Source organism: Mixophyes fleayi, chromosome 5, assembly GCF_038048845.1.
Source record: "Mixophyes fleayi isolate aMixFle1 chromosome 5, aMixFle1.hap1, whole genome shotgun sequence".
Classification (NCBI taxonomy): domain Eukaryota; kingdom Metazoa; phylum Chordata; class Amphibia; order Anura; family Limnodynastidae; genus Mixophyes; species Mixophyes fleayi.
This window is the reverse complement of record NC_134406.1, coordinates 202,058,201-202,078,638: the sequence shown is the minus strand read 5'-3', so window position 1 is coordinate 202,078,638 and position 20,438 is coordinate 202,058,201. Positions and strand designations below refer to the sequence as shown.

The 20,438-nt window shown below is 39.7% G+C and overlaps 1 protein-coding gene across 1 annotated transcript in view; it reads left to right on the top strand.

Annotated features, from left to right (window-relative positions):
• Nucleotides 1-20,438, top strand: part of CEP192 (centrosomal protein 192) — a 198,562-nt gene that overhangs the window by 7,516 nt on the left and 170,608 nt on the right. The window contains exons 5-9 of the mRNA XM_075214402.1: nucleotides 5,918-6,016; nucleotides 7,254-7,394; nucleotides 8,278-8,435; nucleotides 9,277-9,424; nucleotides 14,222-14,408. Of these exons, the coding sequence (XP_075070503.1) occupies nucleotides 5,918-6,016; nucleotides 7,254-7,394; nucleotides 8,278-8,435; nucleotides 9,277-9,424; nucleotides 14,222-14,408 (733 nt within the window). The remainder of the gene's footprint in view (nucleotides 1-5,917; nucleotides 6,017-7,253; nucleotides 7,395-8,277; nucleotides 8,436-9,276; nucleotides 9,425-14,221; nucleotides 14,409-20,438) is intronic.

The following is a 20,438-nucleotide window of genomic DNA, read 5'->3' as shown; positions in this document are numbered from 1 at the left end:
ATGTGTACAGAGTATACATATTTTAACAGATTTACCCTCAGTTCTGTGCTCAACTTTCCAAACCGTCGGCTGAAAAGATCACGACTCTGTAAACACTGGAGATCCTGATGGTGAGTACATACACACTGCAGAATTGGAAGGATGTCATTCCATAGCTGAAAGAGATTTTTCTGAACAATCAAATGAAATGACGATCAGTACTTTGGAACGACTGTCCATCATGTAAGTATACAGCACTAATGCGATATCTGGCTGAATGGTTGTTTATCGGGTGTTTGGTGGCCCCATACTTGGCTGAAAAACCTGTAGTGTGTATCCAGCCTACCTCATATGTCAGTAAATCATTATCTATTGAAGTTCACCAGCCATGATCATTATATAGATATGTCTATATAAATAGATGTTTTAAATACACACTTGTGTATTGAACAAAAACTTACTCCCTGGTAAAAACATTTGTATACTACTGCAGGAGCAACCTTAATGGAACAGCTTTTTTTTAAAAAAATAATAATTCTGCAAGCACTAACTGCACTCTAAATTAACACAATAACAGCAATGTTGGTGTTGTCTGGAAACTTAGATTCCTGCATGAATTCTTTCTGCATCTCCTGATGGTTGACCAATCATCAACATTGAAGAGGGTGCAGTTCCAGAAGGAAAAAAAAAAAGAGTACCTCTACCCCCCCCCCTCCCTGAAGCAACTCTAATAGCCTTGTGTCCTTGAACATAAGGGGTCTTTCTCCCATCTGCTTTCCCAGTGATTCCAACGATTCTAGAGTCCATTTTGTAGGTTCTCCATTATTAAGAGCTGAAATGACATCTTTTAGTGTGGGTTGAGGATCTGTCGGTGAAGGCTGAGAGATTTGCAGGTGTAGTATTAATCCCAATATTGTCACCACTAGAAAGTTGCAACATGAATAGTGCAATGTATTATTTGCAGTACATTGTATTAGAATCACATCTTTTGGGGTCTGAGACGAACACCAAGTATCAGTGTGTCATTCTTCTAAGTTATGTTTGACTATAGGAAGCTTTTTGTACAACCTCACCAGTAGTAATCAAAATGATAAATGAAACCTTGATAAACCCAAAATATTTTGTTATTAATGATAAAATAATAAAACAAAATGTAATTATCCAGCCTTACCACCCGACATACCCTGTTCAAATAAAAAAAATATATATATTAACAAATAAAATTTTTATTGGTTTTTACAAGGTTTTTCAAAAGGGGTACATAAAGGGGATGGAACACATACACAATATCCTTGAGAAAAAATACAGCGTCAAAATCAAATGCAATTGACTATACGTTGTGTACATTCGGCTTGATTAATACTTTACACCCCATCAAACAAAAGATCATTCACCAGCGTCATTGTCATTAGAGGGCGAGGTAAGTAAATGTGATGGCTTTCCCTCCCCATCTGTCACATAATTATGCCAGGCTCTCCACTTAATCAGCCGGGACGATGTTGACGTGGAATATGGGACACCCAGGGTTTCCATTTCAAAATTTAAATTAATTTTGGAGATTATCTTGGCCAGAGTAGGGGGGAGAGGCTGCTTCCAGGCCTGGGCTATAGCTGCTTTGGTTGCTATCAGTATCTGGCCTGTCACGTATCTATCCCAACTGGGAAGAGAGGGGGGGATAATATTGCAATAAAGCTAACTCTAGTGTGGGGAGGACCGAGTGACGAAGTACTGAGCTTATCAATTGAAAGGCCTTATTCCATATAGGCCTTATTACCGGGCATGACCAAAATATATGAAAAATATCGCCACGCTCAGAGCAATTATGCCAACATTATTATTATTATTATTATTATTATTATTATTATTATTATTATTAATTATTTATAAGGCGCCACAAGGCATCCGCAGAGCCGTAAAGAGACAAACAAAATCACAATACAATGGGAGACAGCACAGTAAACACAGCAACTCAGTACGCTCAATGCACAGCTAGAGAGGGCGGGGAAGGGGGAGGGAGGATCCGCAAACGACGGGGCCCAAGAAGGAGGGCGCGGAAGACAGGGAGACCCCCAGGGGGGAGAAGGGAGCGAGAGTGGACATGGGGTGGAGGACCCTCGAGGAGGAGGGCTAAGTAGCTGGAGAGCAGAGTTAGAAGTGGTGGAAACAGGAGGAGAGATGGCCCTGCTCAGAGGAGCGTACAATCTAAGGGGAGGGGTGGACAGACAGAGAGACGCAGGGGAGAGAGGGAGAGTAGGGGGACAGAGGCAGAAGATAAGGTAGGAAGTTAAGTGGGAGACAGAAAGGCTTTAAGAAAAAGGTGGGTTTTTAGGGCCCGTTTGAAGCTGGACAGATTAGGGGAAGTTCTGAGGGAGGGAGCTTGTTCCAGTGGAGGGGGGGCAGCGCGGGTGAAGTTTTGGATACGCGCGTGGGAGGAGGTTATAAGGGGGGAAGAGAGGCGACGGTCAGAGGCAGAACGGAGAGGGCGGGATGGAGCATGAATAGAGAGGAGGGTGGAGATGTAGGGCGCAGTGGAGTTGGCGAGGGCCTTGTAGGTGAGTGTGAGGAGCTTAAAGAGGATTCTGAAGGGGAATGGGAGCCAGTGAAGGGCTAGGTAGAGGGGGGAGACAAAAGAGGAGCGGCGAGAGAGGAAAATAAGCCTAGCTGCAGCGTTAAGGACGGATCGAAGGGGATCGAGATGAGAGTGGGGGAGGCCAGTGAGGAGGAGGTTGCAGTAGTCCAGGCGTAGTGGGGATATGGAAGGCCAGATCTTATGAAGTTTGTCTGGAGTAACATATATTCTATTCAATAATTTTACCAACATCTCAGTGTGATTAAGGCACTTGGACATTTTAAAGGAGTTGGCGAAAATATGTTCCCAGTCTTCCTCTGACAAATCTAACTGAAGGTCTGATTCCCATTGGATCTGAGGTTTGGATTTGGGAGCAATATCAAGGCTCAAATAAGGTTTTATACCAGAGGGTAATACTGGCTCTACTACTACCTTTAGTTAATGGGGAGTAATACCTGGCTAAAGGAGGGCCTATTGCCGGAATGCTCAACGGTAAGGAAGTTAATAGATGCCTGATTTGAAGGTATTTGTAAAAGTCACCTTTGGGCAACGAATATAGGGCACTAAGGTATGAGTAGGAGCAGAGCCCACCCGAGTCCAGCAAGTGTCCTAGAGTCCGAATACCCCTACCAATCCATCCAGAAAGATTCAAGTCTGGTATTTGTTTGGCGATTATTCGTAGAGACACACCCGTCGTGGGACGCAACAATCGATCCCACACAGTCAAAGTATCTCTGATAAGAGCCGGCAAGGTCTCCACAGGAGGTCTCCACTGGACAGGTATCCATAAAAGATCTGTCAAGGGGAACTCTGGAATAGACGCTACCTCCAGATCTACCCAAGGCTTCACTCCTCCTGGGAGATACCAGTCTCAAATCTGAGATAAAATACAAGCCTCATGATATTTTGTCAAATGAGGGAGGGCCAGTCCCCCTTGCCGTTTCCCCCTAGTCATACGCTGCATAGCAATACGGGGGGGTTTGGACTTCCAGACATATGTTTTCAGCAGGGAGGTCAATTTGACTAGCAGACCCGAGGGAAGGCAAAATGGGAGCATGCGAAATAAGTACATTAATTTAGGGAGAAGCATCATTTTGAACGCTGAGATCCTGCCTAACCAGGAGATCTCGAAGCACATCCATGAGCCTATAAGCTTCAATAGTTGTTGATGTAATATAAAGAAATTATGTTCTATAATTAAATCTAAGAGGGGTTATTTGAATCCCAAGATAAGTCCAGTAGTTTTCCAAGAGTAATTAAATTTATCTTTTAAAGCCTGTAATACGTCTACCGGGACATTTATAGGGAGCACTTCTGTCTTTGAAGTATTCAATTTATAAAGGGAGGCTTTTCCAAACTGTAACAGCAGGTCCTGGATCGCTGGCAGCGAGGTCTCCGGGTTAGTCACAAATAAAAATAAATAAATATATATATATATTGTATATTTTATTTTGAACTGCTTTGTGTACAGGTAAGTTTTTTACATTGTTCTTTTAGAATAGAGTAGACTTTAATTTCATAGCATATTTAAGTAAGTCCCCTATTTAACCCAAATACAATAAAGAAAGATGAACATGAAGACTAAAATACCTTTAAATTGGGACCTGTCGTTCTTTTTGCAACCCCACGAATTTACCCACTAATTGTTTTCTGAAACTAGTAACATTTGTAGCGACACTGAATGTGTTACCTTATTGAAAGTTAAAGATGCCTATTATATTTGTCTGTTTTGTGTTGCTTTTTTTTTTTTTTTTTTAGAATTTACTTTTCTTGCCGTTGAGACTTTTCGTAGTGACCCAATTATAAACATAAAACGGCATGTGACCACAAGCTACAAAATGTCAGTATTTTCTTTCCGTAGACCTTGGCTCTGCCTTCAGCAGAGAACACTCCGTTATTAATTCCCTTAAATACCTCTTGTAGGCAGCAACCCTTCTTCTGTACTGAAGACGGTGTCCTCTTAAAAAAACAAAACAAAAAAAAACAAAACAACCAAAAAATACAGTATTTGTTAGAAATAAAAAGGTCAATGAAAGACTGCACCTGCCTCTAAAATACATAAGAAGTAGGAGTTATGTCTTAATGTGCGAGTGCCTGCTCCCATATAATGTACAGTAGCTCCTACTTTATGCTGTTCCAGAAGGGTTAAGCACCTGTTGTATCTATTAGGATTTAATTTGTGCAACATTTAATAGCATAGAAAGTGTTGCGTGGGTGGAAGGAACGATGTGTTTGACTAAACATCAAGTAACCAGACAATTTAACTTCTAGTAATATTTATATTGAATTTATTAATATTTAGAGCAAATGTACTTCATATAATTTTGCCGTTGGGACCAAACACGGTAATAGAGTATTAAATATATGAAGAGGTACGATGACGCTGCTTACAATTCTCTACAGACTTGAACAGTGGCCTAGTGGTTAGCATGTCTGCCTCACATCACTGGGGTCATGAGTTCGATTCCTGTCCATGGCCTTATCTGTGTGGAGTTTGTATGTTCTCCCTGTGTTTGCGTGGGTTTCCTCCGGGTGCTCCGGTTTCCTCCCACACTCCAAAAACATACTAGTAGGTTAATTGGCTGCTGTCAAAAATTGACCCTAGTCTCTCCCTCTCTGTCTGTCTGTGTGTGTGTGTGTGTGTGTCTATATTAGGGAATTTAGACTGTAAGCTCCAATGGGGCAGGGTCTGATGTGAGTGAGTTCTCTGTTCAGCGCTGCGGAATTAGTGGCGCTATATAAATTGATGATGATGATGATGATGAATGTTGTGAAACATGCATGTGAAGATCTGAAACGTGTAATGCATATATGGAGACCAATATATGTGCACTAGAAAAGTGTAAACTTTCCAATCGAAAGAAGCCAGCTATACATGGTCTTTGTTATAAAGTACTTAATGAAAGGATTGCACATACCATATGCAATTCTCCTTTTGAATCTATTTATAAAAAACAAATTCCAATTAGATGTAAAAAATTGCTGAAAGTTGTCATGTACCCTTAGCAGTAATGCTGTGTATTATTTACTTTAATATTCATTTAAAACATTCAGTTTTACCAGGGGTTCTTAAATACACAACTGAAGACCGAATAGCATTTTTACAATTTGTCTGTTATTTTGTCTGTGCTTCAATGGAATTTATTAATTTGGAAACAATTAAACTGGATGAAAATGATTATTTCATATTATAAAAACAAGAGCCACTAAGCTGTGCTACCAGATGCATTGGTTTAAAAATCTCTGTTCACCCTCTGCTCTGTTCAACTTTGTTACCTTGTACATTCTGATTATAGTGTGGGATTGACATTGTTCATCTGTCTGTGGTGTGTGTATTTTATTCTTCTATTTGTGTTTTCTTTTTCATAGTTCACGAGCTCATTCTCCTACTATAGCTGTGGGTAGTGATGACACCAGCCCTAATATAATGGGTAAAGTTCAGATATATGAGTACAATGAGAACACAAGGTAACTCTCAGAGCACTTTATCTGCATTTTGTCATGTCTTTTATTTTGTTTGACTTTATTGCGTTTTATGGTGTTACTTATTCTCTAAAGCTGGCTGGTGTGATTTGGTCTTAACAGCTCATCACTAAAGATGTGACCACTTTATCATGTTGTGAACGCCCTCACACATGTCAATGTTGTCATAAGTCAACAAGATTCTTTCTTCCGACCTAAGCAAAGTCTGTTTAGTTATGAACTAAAACGCCTCAAATGCTTGGTCAAATGCTTACATTTAGATTGTCTGAATGCATCTTGGGTTCTTATAGCCAATTAATCCACTTTTACATTGCAGATTCCTGACCCTAATGAAACTACTCAAAGATCATTCTAAAACATGATTAAAATGTAGGGTAACCTCGGTGCCACAAGTACAATGGTAAAATCACTTACCATTGTATTTTCACAAGCTTTTACTCTTCTACAACTACTTGAACTTTTATGTAAAATCTACAAACATAAAAACACATCTGCAAAGGACTGTCTCACTCAGTGTGATACTCATTTCTGTTTTCCTTTTTATAGCTCTTTAATCATTCCTGCCATATTCTTTGTTGCCCAATTGATTATTTGTACTTGTTTCAGATACAGATACATCAACCTGTTGTCTAGATAGCGAACGATAACTTAAACCAGCTCTGTGCAGTGCATTAGCCTTAGAAAGTTCCTTGTTTCCCATTGCTCTCAAGTAGGGAATGTTCTTAAATAAAACCTTATAAATGCTGCACGTAAAAATACATCCACCAGTCCGTTGCCAGACTATGTCCACTTGCTCTTATTTACAGAATGTATGAGTGGAGTCCTTACATGCCAACTTTCATTTGTGTATGATGCCTGAAATAATAGGTTTTTTTTGCCTTGCTTTGTAATTATATTCTCCTGTAATTGGGAAACCGTTCTCCTTTTTCCCATCTGGGGGACACACTGATTCACTAATGGAAAGTGTTAATTTTCCACCCTTTCAATTACAAAGAAAAAAATTGTTCCCCATCACTACTTGCTACCGTTCCATGTATGCTAGAGACTTTGTGTTTTAGAAAGTAGTGGTGTGGATTGTGTTTTATATTTTTACTTTGGTTTCTCATGTGTTCCAAAGCGGCTCTTTACCTGGACAAGTCTAATTACATTCATTCATTTGGAGTCTTCACTACCTCCTTTTAATTTAAGCAATTTTATACTTTTTATCTTTTTTTGTCTGCAGAAAATATGTCAAAGCTGAAACGTTTATGACTGTAACGGATCCTGTTCATGACATTTCTTTTGCTCCAAACTTGGGCAGATCCTTTCACATCCTCGCTGTAGCTAGTAAAGATGTCAGAATTTTTACCATGAAGCCTTTAAGGTGAGGTTTTGGAATCCAAGGTTTTTGTCTGAACTATTCCACCAGTATGTTTATGTATAAATGTCATGGCTAAAAAACAGTTGTTCATGATCATGGGGAACACAGACAGTGTATTTGCTCAGATAATAGATGGAAGCATATGTGAAGCTTTTGAAAGGTATTGAGCTTGTCATAGTAGGTGCCTGATCTTGTGATTGCAAACTGCTCATAGGAGTTTTTCTCTTGAGTGGGCACCTTTGGTGAGGGTAAAAGAAGATCACTATTCATGTAACCAATACACCACTGAGAAATCTTTAAACAGTCCCATTCAGTACACTGGAGGAGGCTATCTCTTTAAGGTAGACGTGTTCTGTTAAAACCCAACCCCTGAGAATTTATTCACTTGTTATACTGGTGATCAGTAGTTAAATAAACGTATTTGTATGTTTTAAAATTGATAGACAAGTTTCATCTGACCTCTTTGAAGTACTCATTTGATTAAAGTACAGTGTCATGAAATGCAAAATAACTAGCACCAACAGCAGCGTTCTTAAACATTGGTACGTCCCCACAGACCCCAAAGTCCTAGTGTTACTAGGATTTTGGGACCTGCTCCAAGTTTTTGTTCCACCCTGTGGGTAATGTTGCTTGAACAATTTAAAATGCCAGTTTTTATGTTTGAGCTTGATCACTAAAATACATCTATCACAGTAATGAATGCAGACTGAGATCTAGTATTTATACTGTACAATGATTAACCCCAAGCCTACATTTATTACTGTGCAGCCTTGTCCATGAGACCTATAACACCATTGTTTTAATTGTGATAAAACCATATTTTGAAATAATATTTAGAAGTCTTCCTATATATAAATGAGTGAGGAGTATTTTGTTTGCTTTTCAGAAAAGAGTTGACCTCTTCAGGGGGTGTGACAAAATTTGAAATTCACACAGTGGCACAATTTGATAATCACAACTCGCAAGTGTGGCGAGTGAGTTGGAACATAACTGGGACTGTTCTGGCATCCTCAGGTGACGATGGAAGTGTTCGGCTGTGGAAAGGTAAGGCATTCATTGTCTGTTGTCTTTATTCTGTGGCCAAACAAGGAAGCAGCAGCTAGGTAGATGCAGCAGGCTGAATTTGTCAGGTCTCAACCTTAAAGTGTGGCAGAGGAATGCTGGCCCATGGCAACTAAAACTACGTCCAATTATTTGTTGAAATTTATCTGGTGGAAGATCAATACTCCTAATAGCTTGTTCCATCTCGTCCCACAAAGTTTAGTATGCTTTAGATCTGGGTATACATCTGCATTAAGCTGAATGCATGATCATGTTCTTGGGACCATTTCGGGCCATGCTTTTAGCCATTATTTTGCCCCCTCTGTAAACTACTAAACTGCTGCTAAGTATAGAGATGCCACCCCGTGGTGTTAAAAAGGCTATTCTAGTGGATTTAAGTGTCCTATTGTATGCCACGCAACATACCCCAAACAGTTTAACCTCTGCTCCCAGAATTGTTGACTCCCATGGTTGATACAGAGCAGTTTGGATGTTATACTTGTCCTCCACCAGTGTGAAACAGGAAAGAATTCTGAAACAAATTTTTCCCAAAGCTTCAGGTTTTTTTTTTTTTAAAAAAAATCTCACTACTTTACAAAAAAACAAAAAAAAAAAAAAAGATATTTGATTAAAGAATAAGGTTTGGGACAGTGGTGTGTGTTTGTTTTTTTTTGTTTTTTTTTTGTTTTTTTTTAACTAATGCTACAATAACTATGAAGTCCATGGCAGTGAAAGGGTTGGACACTAGGAAAAGTGGATTGTTATTGAGGTTATATTTAGGAAAGCTGTAGTGTAAAGCATAGCTTACTTTTACCTGACTTGTCTCGTCTGGCATTTGCTTCAGCTAACTACATGGACAATTGGAAGTGCACTGGTGTGCTGAAGGGGGATGGGAACCCTGTGAATTCCAGCCATCAAGGATTCCTTGTGTCCTCTGTTGGGTCCAACAATCAGAGTTTGCCTAACTCTGTTAATGGATCATCTTCTGGCAGGTAAGGCATGCGTAATGGTTTGTGTAACTGAAAATGTATGTAGGCTGCATATGTTGGCACGGAGTTCGTGTTCAGAAAAGAAAATTATCTAATAAAAGGAAAATGTATGTTCTCTAAATGTAATGGCCAAGCTTGCATTTTTATAACTGTTTGTTTTTTTGCATTAAAATATTAAATTACAGTTTAATTCCTTACAAAATCTAAACTACATCTTGTCTTTTTATAAGACCAGCTTATAAAACTAATAAATACATAGGTGAAGATTTCCATACCCTGACAAAGTCAGAGATTTGCCATTCTTGACCTTATGCCTTTAATAAGAGTGTACTGAGTTTTGGCAGCCTCAAATGTTTCATGCACATACAACGGCTTCATCAGAGGCTAAACTGGCTATAGTATCCCAGATATACATGTACACTGCATTAAGAGCAAGTGCTAGTAAGCGCATAAAATGCCCAAAAATATGATAAAACGTATACATGTGTTTTTTAATTGAGCATCGATTTAGTTACAAATTACTATCTAAATCTTTTATTTGATATTCTGCTATTATAGTTTATGACCTTTTATTGTGGCAAATCCATTGTTTTAAAAAAATTTCCCCATCGTTTTTTGGGGAGATTCATTTTATTTTCAATCTTATGTAATGAAAACTGAATACGTTTCATGACATGCTCTGATGGTTAATAGTTTAGATATTTTAGACCCTCCCTAATTTCTATACCACAGAGCAACACAATCACTTGTTTTTTTTTTGTATTTTTAATCGAGTAGATGTATACTTTATTCTCTTTACCCCTACTTTTTTGTACACTTTTTTTTTTTTTTACTTTCCCAGGCTTAAAATTAAAAATTAGGTGTGCTCAAGTGGGTGTACATGGATACCTACACATTTTATAAGAAAATTATTAATTTTTGCTTCACATCTAGTGGGATTTCAGGTGCTGCATACTCCTAATACTGTAGCTCCTTTAACACATCTGAATGCTTTTTATATTTTGGGGATGACCTATACTAAGCCAGCAGTTGCTCCCACCTCTTTTGTGTACTTGATTGTAAATTTGTAACCACTAAACATGTTTGTAATGTCTTTTATGTAGATCAAAGAAGTTTAATAAAGCTAAACCCTGATCATTGTAAACTTGTCCTCTAATTATCTGACTCATCATCATCATTTATTTATTTATATAGCGCCACTAATTCCGCAGCGCTGTACAGAGAACTCGCTCATATCAGTCCCTGACCCATTGGAGCTTACAGTCTAAATTCCCTAATATAGACACACACTCGCACAAATAGACAGAGGGAAACACAGGGAAAGACTAGGGTAAATTTTGATAGCAGCCAATTAACCTACTAGTATGTTTTTGGAGTGTGGGAGGAAACTGGAGCACCCGGAGGAAACCCACGCAAACACGGGGAGAACATACAAACTCCACACAGATAAGGCCATGGACGGGAATTGAACTCATGACCCCAGTGCTGTGAGGCAGAAGTGCTAACCACTAAGCCACCGTGCTGTGACTCTGTGTTCTCCCACAATGGATGCAGTATATTGTACCGACACTGTTCCGTACTTATTTAGATTTAAAGTGCAGACATACAGAAAGAAAATTGTGCTAAACATATAAAGTACCACTAAAAATGAAGAAGTTTGGGAGCAAAAAAAGTAAATCTAAGCATGGACCATTGCAACAACATCTAAATTCAGACTTGGTAGTAGAGTGAAGGTTGTACAGCAAAGTGATGACTGTTTGTACTGTAGGTATTTACACTTATGATGTATATCCATATATGAACGGGGTGTGTTTTGACATCACTTTTAATGTATTGCAATAAATTTAGCCAAATGGAGTCCAGCTATGCGTATCAAACCATATACTTATGATTTTCTTTACATATTCTCCTGAAAAACAGTAAGTAGGATGGACCCCTTCACTTGTTGGACCTAAAGAGGGTGAATGAACAACCCCCTTAAGAGTCCTGTGTGATCCAAAATTGCCTTTTACCAAATAAATTTCCATTGCCACGTTTTATTTTGGTTTTTAAAAATATGCGATCAGGGTTTGGCTTTGTCAATGTTTTATATCTAATATGTACATTAAATTGTTTTGCTTTTGACATAACATTTTTTACTTCAGTGATGCTTTTTTTTTCTTCTCTGTTTGTATTGTGTTCTAACAGACAGCACAGTTGATGCCAAGCTAACTGGAGTAACTTTGTTGTTTTGCTGCTTGTTGCATGCACACAGGAATGGATGCAGAGTTCCTATATTTCCCCTTCCCCAGTGCAGTGTGAATCCTCCAGAGATGCACATGAAGTCTACTTACTACTAAATGTAACTCAGAAAATCCTTTTTATGTATGTTTGATACTTTATGTTCTGAAATAAAAGACTAAAATTATATTTAAATCTTTTCATTGTTGAGAGGAAGTCTGTGTTTAGTGTATAACCAAATACTCCTGTTCTGTGCACTTAAATACATAGCAGAAAATCTGATGAGGCAACACTGTTTTTGTTTTGGGTTAAAGATGTGGTCTACTAAATCTGTAGCTGAGATTCATAAATGCAAATATGTTCTTTGCCTTCAGGTTGTTAGAAAACTCCAGCCGTTTCCTCCTATGAACCCTTGTTCAATGCCTGCTTAAAAACATATTATTGCCTTTTTATTGCAAGATTTTTCACTAACACTGGGATAAGTTAAAATATATTCCATCAGTTCCTATTTCCACCTTATGTAATGGAATCCTTGCTGTGGTTGCTTATGTGGATATAATCCCCTCTGAGTCTTACAGACCCATTTTATTACTCACGGTGGATTTAAGAGATTGCAGAGATTCTTCGTTTAGACATCACTTTTTTGTTATATACTCCAATCAGACCAGCTTTATGCTGGGGAATTTCCCTCCTTAAATATAGGGAAAGTGGTTAAAAACCTTCACTGCCATCATGAGAATTGAACAGTAATGTAGTTCCGAATACAATGTCAAAGCTAGAGTATTTACCGGTCACTGGGTGTCAGACTCCTTTCCACTCACTACGGGCAATTAGCCAATGGTGTCTCTTTCCCCTATAGTATACTAATAGCTTTGAATCCCTGGCTGTACATAAACTAGCAAATTCCAGTTTCTAAGATCTAGTAATTGTCCACCTAAAGGAAACTGAGATTATGTTCACATGACATGTTACTAGTGGATGCTTTCATCTATTTGCAACCCTTGGAAATAATACATGAGACTGGTATGTACTTTAAATCTAAATTCACTAAACATAACTAATTTTGTCTTAATTCTCTATTGACATGATGTCTCTCCCCAGTCCCCTTTACAGTTCCCACTAAAATGTTTAGTAATTTACATTCATGTAACTAGGGGTCCTAGAGTGTTGTTGAAAATATAGAACTGATATTTCAGTTTGTGCACAGGACTAATGCAGCATTAAAGCTTCTAACCAGACCAGTATGACTGGCCAGTATAAACCTTCAATTACACTTCAATTGTCCATCTTGAGGCCACCATTGGGCATTACATTTTTTTTTTTTTTTAAATGGCAGATACTTCTGTTTTCTCACACATCCAGGAGGGTAAAAATTAAGTAAATGCCGGGGTAACGGCAAGAAAAAATTGGCTTGAGTTGCAGGGAGGTTCAAATTGCCTTAAAGACATTGTAAAAAAAATAATAAAAAAAAAATGTCTGTCTGTATGTGTCTCTAAACATAAGCAGCATGGTGTTTTTGTTTTAGTAGAATTGTTGATGCTTGTGTTTCCTGTATACCTGTACACTACTATTTTGTTTTCATGCCTCCTCCCTTTCAATGTATATGTAAAGTGTAAGCAATGATTTAATAACTACTACACAAGTATAAAAATAAAAATTATATATATGCCTCAAAGCTATCACATTGATATGTGTAATGTAAGAATGGGAGAAGCAATAAGGAAAAGATAAAAAGACAAATACAGAGCTAAGAATCCCTTATGCTATAATCATTATGTATGATAATGCAAATTGACTGTCAACCAAATTACTTTTTATTCATAAAATTGCATACTGTAAAATTTACATATGGATCTCTGTATAATCCAGGTCTTCAGATAAATACCTCTACACATTTGATTCCATGTCTCCAGTATATGTTTGTCTCCACTTTATTCTTCTACTGTGAGAGTTCTCTCATATAGACATGGGTACCAAAGAGAGCGCAGGTTTAGTACTCCGATTGCCAGTTGAAGGAATCTGTCTGCCTGGAATGTTAGGCGAGGGTAAGTTAGCACACCATTGGGAACTGTCTGTCCCATATATTAGTCCTATGAGAGATGGAACTTGGACCGCTTCACCATTACTTTATTACGTGGGTCTTTCCTGTACTTGGGCTCAACTCAATGGACCAATTCCACAGCAGATGTATAATGATAAAATATGTAGTGATCCAGTATTTCAGTATATTTAAGGTTTTTCCGTTACCCAGATCTCTCATATTTAGGTTAGTGGCGCAATCATCACTATGTAGATGAAGTCTATATTAAGCGATATAGTGAACGATTTAATTAAGCAAGTCAGTGTAGCTGTGACAGTCGTGTCAAAGTCCAGATAAAATATTGCACTGGGCAGTCATCCCTCTGAAATTGCCTGCTGTAAAGACACTGGATACAGGAAGTACATTATTAAACCAGTGTGTTTTATGAGAGCTGTGTGTGTATCTAATATGGAATTTGCAATAATCTCTCCTCTATGTAATTTACAATATCTTTGTTTTTATTTTTTTCTGTGCTGTATTTGTTCTTTGCCTTGGTTTAGGTATTCATTTCCCCATTTGGACAACTCAAGGGCTGGATCAAGATGGTCCAGTAATGCCAATTTTATTCCTTCACCGTCTCTGCTAGTGAACCCTTGTGAGGCTGACCCAACAAGTCCTTCCTGTTCCCACCAACGCAGACGATACAATCCCCCACCTCTCAAACCTTTACCTGAATATCAAGGAATGTAAATGCAAATAACACTTCCTTTGGCGGGGGCACAATGTATTTATAATCTATATAATCAAGTGTTTAACATCAGACCATTTCAAAGTTAGTATAGAACTCTATTCTCTGGTTTGCTGTTTTTTTGCTCTAGAATATAAATTGTTTTCAACAAAGTGCCTTCAAAAATACAGAATATTACTAGGTTTTAAAAAAAAATATTTGTGTAGCACTTTTTTTTATTTATAAAAATTGGTCATTCCCGTACACAATAAAGCTGTATACAGCATAATGTATGCAGAAGCCTTTATTCTGAAAAAAATAACTGTACCATGTTTCTTTTGGGGTTTTTTTTAATGCATGATCAATAAATCTTCTGTTACTTGGTCTTTGTGTTCGTCTTTCATTTTTTTTAAGATCAAGAAAATGAGAATAAATATTAAAAAAATCATCTTATCTTGAACAATGTTACAGAATTCTTGAAAGGTACATTAGCGAGATAGTATACGCACATGTAGAAATCAGGATGTACAACACACACTCAGTGCTTTTACAATATAAATTTAACCATGTTAATCTAGTACCATAAAGATGTTTGTTTATTGAACAGTATAAACAAGGGAGAGGGGGGGGGTATAAGGTATGATATAGGGTTAAAGGGGGAGGTGAGATAGAGTTGGGAGGGACTGAGGGAAGGGGAGTTCACGCGTTAAATAAGAGGGAGTAGTCTAATCTGATGGTTCCAATAAAGGTCCATTCTCTGTTAAAATTGGAGCAGAGGTTGGTTGTAGTATGAAGCCCATGGAGACCAAACTTTATAGAAAGATACAGAGGAGCCCCTCAGCACACTGGTGATGTGGTCCATCTTGTAAGTATGCCAAACCCAACCACAGACCATTTGAAGTGTTGGAGGTGTAGGATTTTTCCAAGAGGCAGCTATTTGACAGGTAGCTGCACTAATTATATGCCAGAGAAGCTTATGGGTATGTGTGGGGAGGTCTGGGAGTGATAAGGGCAGTAGAGCATGCTTAGGGTCAGAGGGGATAGGGGTATCGAGGACTGCTGAGTCTAGCGAAAGGACTGCTGTCCAGTATGGGCGTATCCTGGGACAGTCCCACCAAACATGCATAAAGGTTTCTGTATGGCCACAATTTATCCAACATGTGGCGCTTGTTTCTGTATATATAACGTGTAGCCTAGAGGGGACGTAGTATTATCTATGGAGCAATTTACCGGCATTTTCCTTAATGTGGACATTTATGAAACAACGCGCTGTCCACTCGTAAACGTCCGATCACTCTTCAGGATCTAGAGATGTCCCCAAGTCCATCTCCCACTGTGTTTGGAATCGGTCCTTCACCTCCGTGGAGATGGGGAGTAAACTATTGTATAGTGTGGAGATGAGTCCTTTTGAAGAAACAAATTTTCAAACACAGTGGGTGACCTAGATGATAGCTGGGCTTTGACCTTTTGGTGATAATGTCTAATCTGTAAGTATTGGTGGAACTGTCCCATCACAAGCCCGCCCCGGTCCGCGAATTGAGGAAATATTAGAGTTCCGGTGATATGATTTAGCAACAATAATCCCCCCCCCCTGCCCACTTTGTGTACATAGAGCTTGATAGTCCGGGCGCAAATGCTGGCGTAGACCATAGGGGTATCCGTATCGAGGGTGCAGTAGCAAGAGATGCCAATCTATTAGACCGGGACCAAATTGAGAGGTATAGGGCTATTACAGGGTGGGTTCGAGCAGGGACTGGGCACTGTGTAGTTGGTAGCCAAAGAACAGAGCAGATCGGCGAGCCACCCAGCAGGTCCGATTCTATATCAACCCAGACCCTGGTTCCAGGTGGGGAATGCTATTGTACACATTGGGCTAGATGTGCCTGTGACTGGATCAGTATTAAATAACTTTGGGTAAAAATTATTTAAAGCGAATAGCGCAGGGCACTTATGTAATTGCATTTGCACTTATTCTTATTTAGTGTAAGATAGGAAGTCGTTATTTCTGAGACCAGGGAAGAAATGTGTCTCTGTTTAACCTTGCTAAAGGATATGCCTTAGTTCTGATGCATATATCTGATACAATAAGTCTTTGTGGATGGAGGTCTTGTGTGTATTGGGATGTATTTAGTATGGAAGTGTCTGTTTAGGATATGGATAAGGTTGCTTGTGGAAACCTACAATTAGGACATGTGCAAGGAAGTCTGATAGCAGAAAGTGCTAACGAAGTTTTGTGATGAAGTGTCATGCCTGCTCTGGCCAAAGGCCCAGCAGGGGGTCGTTACTGTGTGTCCTTTTGCCAGAGTGAATTTCATAGATAAGTGTAAATTTTGTTAGCCTTGAAATGCATGTAAATTTCGGTTTCAATAGAGTATATCCTGTTTCTAAAAATAGACTATTTCTGTATGGTATAAAATATGAGCTCTGAGCATATAGGTGTTCTTCTGAATTGTCATCTGACCTGATCACACTGGGACCTTCCATCAGTGTGCGTGAGCAAACAAACCATCTTGCTTCATAGACCTGCTTGGAATCATCTTCAATATTGCTGTTTTCCTGTGATCTACAGATTAGACCCTAAAATCTAATCCGTTCTCCGGCTGTGTCTGCGGTTTGGACCCAAGCGCTTCCGGTACCATCACCTGCCTGCTACCTGCAGCCCTGGTTAGTGTGATAGGCCAGGGGGGATCCATTCACAGCAACCCGGATCCATAGTAAGAGGTCCAGAGTTACCAGCCAGGTACACCAGCAAGGAGACATGCTAGCAGCGTCAGTTACGCAGAAGAAACCCGGTTCTGGGTGCCGGTATAGGAGCCCAGTGGTGGCAGCTCGTGTAAGCCCCTCCTACTGCGGCAAGAGGGCACTTTTTGGATAACGAAAGGGAACGGTGGCAAAGTAAGCCCAGCCGGTTCCTCGCAACAACAGACAGGGTGGCATAGGCGGTCCATCCTGTCACAGTGCCGCATAATAATAATTGCGAAGATTGGGAATGCTGAGGCCACCTGCCCTGGGAGGGCGTTGCAAGATACGAGCAGAGATCCTGGGTCTCTTGTTGTACCAGATGAATCGCATTATAGAAGTTTGTAACATTTTTAAGGTTGAGGGGGGAACTATAATAGGAAGGGTATGAAAAAGGTATAACAACCTAGGAAGCAAATTCATTTTCACTGATGTAACCTGCCCCATCCAAGATATCATGAGTTTGTCCCAAGATATCATGTATTTTTTAAAGGTAGCTATAAGCTGTGGGTAGTTAGCTCAATAGAGATCTTCCACGTTTCTGGTGAGTATTATACCCAGGTATCTGATGCAGTCGGAATTCTAGTGAAAAGGAAAGTTCAGCTCCAGAAGCTGCTTTAGCTTAGGTGGGATATTGAGATCCAGGATATCTGTCTTAGCTGTGTTGAAGTTAAAATTTGATACTATAGAGAAGTTCTTGAAATAGATTGGGTGGCGAGGTTAGAGGATTGGTGATGGTAAAGAGAATATCATCTGCATAAAGTGCAATTTTGTATGTGCTAGAAGGCAGATGTATGCCGGTTATATTAGGATTTTGGTGTATTTTCATGGCTAGAGGTTCTATGACTAATGCAAATAAGAGGGGGGACAGGGGACAACCCTGTCGGGTCACATTTCGGATATGAAAGGATGGAGAGGAACACCCATTCACCTGGACAGAAGTTGGATTAACTTACAAAGTGGTAACCCCCTTGAGAAAGCGGTCTTTGAAACCATAGGCTGTAAGAGTTTTCATCATGAAGGGCCATCCAGCGCGGTCAAATGCCTTCTCGGCATCAAGAGACATGACGAGGGAGGGTCGTTTACATTCGTTAATGTGCTGGATGAGGTCTATAGTCCGCCTGGTATTGTTCACGGTCTGGAACAAATCCAACCTGGTCTAGATGTACTAGTTTTGGGAGTACAGAGTTTACTCTATTCGCGAGAACTTTGGCATATATATTCAGGTCTACGTTTAGTAATGATATGGGGCGGTTACTACTACAAAGGGAGGGGTCTTTACCCTCTTTCGGAATGACCGTGATCCGGACTCAGGTTGTGGCCGGGTCAGAGTCCCGTCAAAAATAGAATTAAACCAGGTGGTTAGCTTTGGACTACAAATACCTGCAAACTTTTTGCAGTATTTGGCGGTGAGGCCATCCGGGCCCAGGGCGGAGGCTACCTTCATGCTACATAGAGCCGTGGTAGTTTCTTCCTCTGTTATATCAGAGCTGAGGAACTGGATCTTTGAGTCAGATAGCTGCGGAATGTGGTAAGAGTGTAGATAAGTGCTTATTTTCTCGTCCAGGTTACAAGGTGGCGGGACTGAGGCATTCAAATCGTATAGTGATGAATAATATGCCTGGAATTCTTTTCATATCGAGTTTGGGTTATATGTTAGCTGCCCTTGGGAACTTGTAATAGATGAGATTGCATTACGTGTATGCCTCTGATGTAGTTTCCGGGCTAGGAGGGAATCCGTCCTGTCGCTTTTTTCGTAATAAAGTTGTTGGGTCCACTTAATATTACGGGCTGTTTTTTTTGTAGAAGACCGCGTTGAGCTGGCCCCTCCCTATTGTCAGTTCCCTCAGGTGTGACTGGTCTAATGAACCCTGATGTTGGGTGAAGAGGAGTCGAGCTTCTAGTGCGGATATCTGCTCCCGTTACTCTCTGTGTCGGGAGGCTGCTATGATATTAAAGCACCCACGGATTGTGGCCTTGTGCGCCTCCCAGACCGTGGACAATGATATGTTGGGGGTCTCATTTAGGGCAAAGAATTCAGTAAGCGTCTCCGCTATTTCTAGGCATGTCGCAGGGTTGAGCAAAAGAATGTCATCTCATCGTCAAGTTGGGTTTTGTTTGGGGAGATTTACAATGTCTAGTTGGAGAGATACTCCCATATGGTCTGTCCAGGGAAACGGATGGACCCCAGCTCTGTGGAGTGTGGTAGCTAATCTAGCGTCTAGAAAGAAATAATCTATTCGGAGGGGGGAAGGGGGATGAGAATAGAAAGTATATCCCCTACCAATGCCATTAACCGCCCACCAGAAATCTAAGAGAGAATGCTCTTTGAGTAATAAAGCGAACCGATTAGCCTAGTGTGTTTGAGGTTGAGGAGAGGCTATTGTTGTTGGTGACCTATCCAGTGTGGGGACTATAATCATATTAAAGTCACCCCCCCATAAGCAAGTGGCCTTTGGCATGTTTGTTTACAAGACTAAATAGCTTCTGGAGAAAGGGAATTTGGGCACTTTTTTGGGCGTAGCAGCAAACTAGGGTGACTGGGAGTTGCAGAGAAAAATAGGCCCGCGCTCGGTATATCCCACATTATATATGGTACCAGCTGTTTGGCAATAAGCCCGCGCTCGGTATATCCCATATTGTATGTGGTACCAGCTGCGTGGCAATATCAATGCCCATATATGCATACAAAACAAAGACAGTTGTTAGTGCTTATCCTTTAAACGGCATATCTGTGTGTGTCTAGCAAAATGAAAACATGAGGTATTAGTTCATATTTTAATGAAAAGACTTAAGCCTGCATCCCAACGTCAAGGGTACCTCATATGAGGTACCCTTGATGGTTTGTTTTAAAATATTGTCTTTTTGTCATAGCAGCTGTCCATCAGCCTATTTAAGGCAGACTTGGGTGTGGCTCACAAGCCAGCCTTTGCTAGATGTAAACCCCTATACCTGGGAGGTGAGTGCATCTGATTTTAACGGTGTTTAAAGCATATAGGTCAGTGTAGGACCTGCATCTAATGAGGTACCCTTGAGGTTATAATGCAGGACCAATTTCCCATCAATTGGTCTTTCCTCTGTCTGGCAAATTAAGCAACTCTGTAAGATTTAAAGGTATTGGCAACAATTCAACATATTGGTGTCCATGTAGTGTATGTGTACATATCCAACAATTAGTTTAATTGTTCGTCATATCATACCATTTTAACACATTTTCAGGTTAATACAATATTAACATATACATATTTCAGTTGACAGTCTCTCATTACAATCTTCAGATTCATCTCCAATTACTTATCTTTTAATTCTAT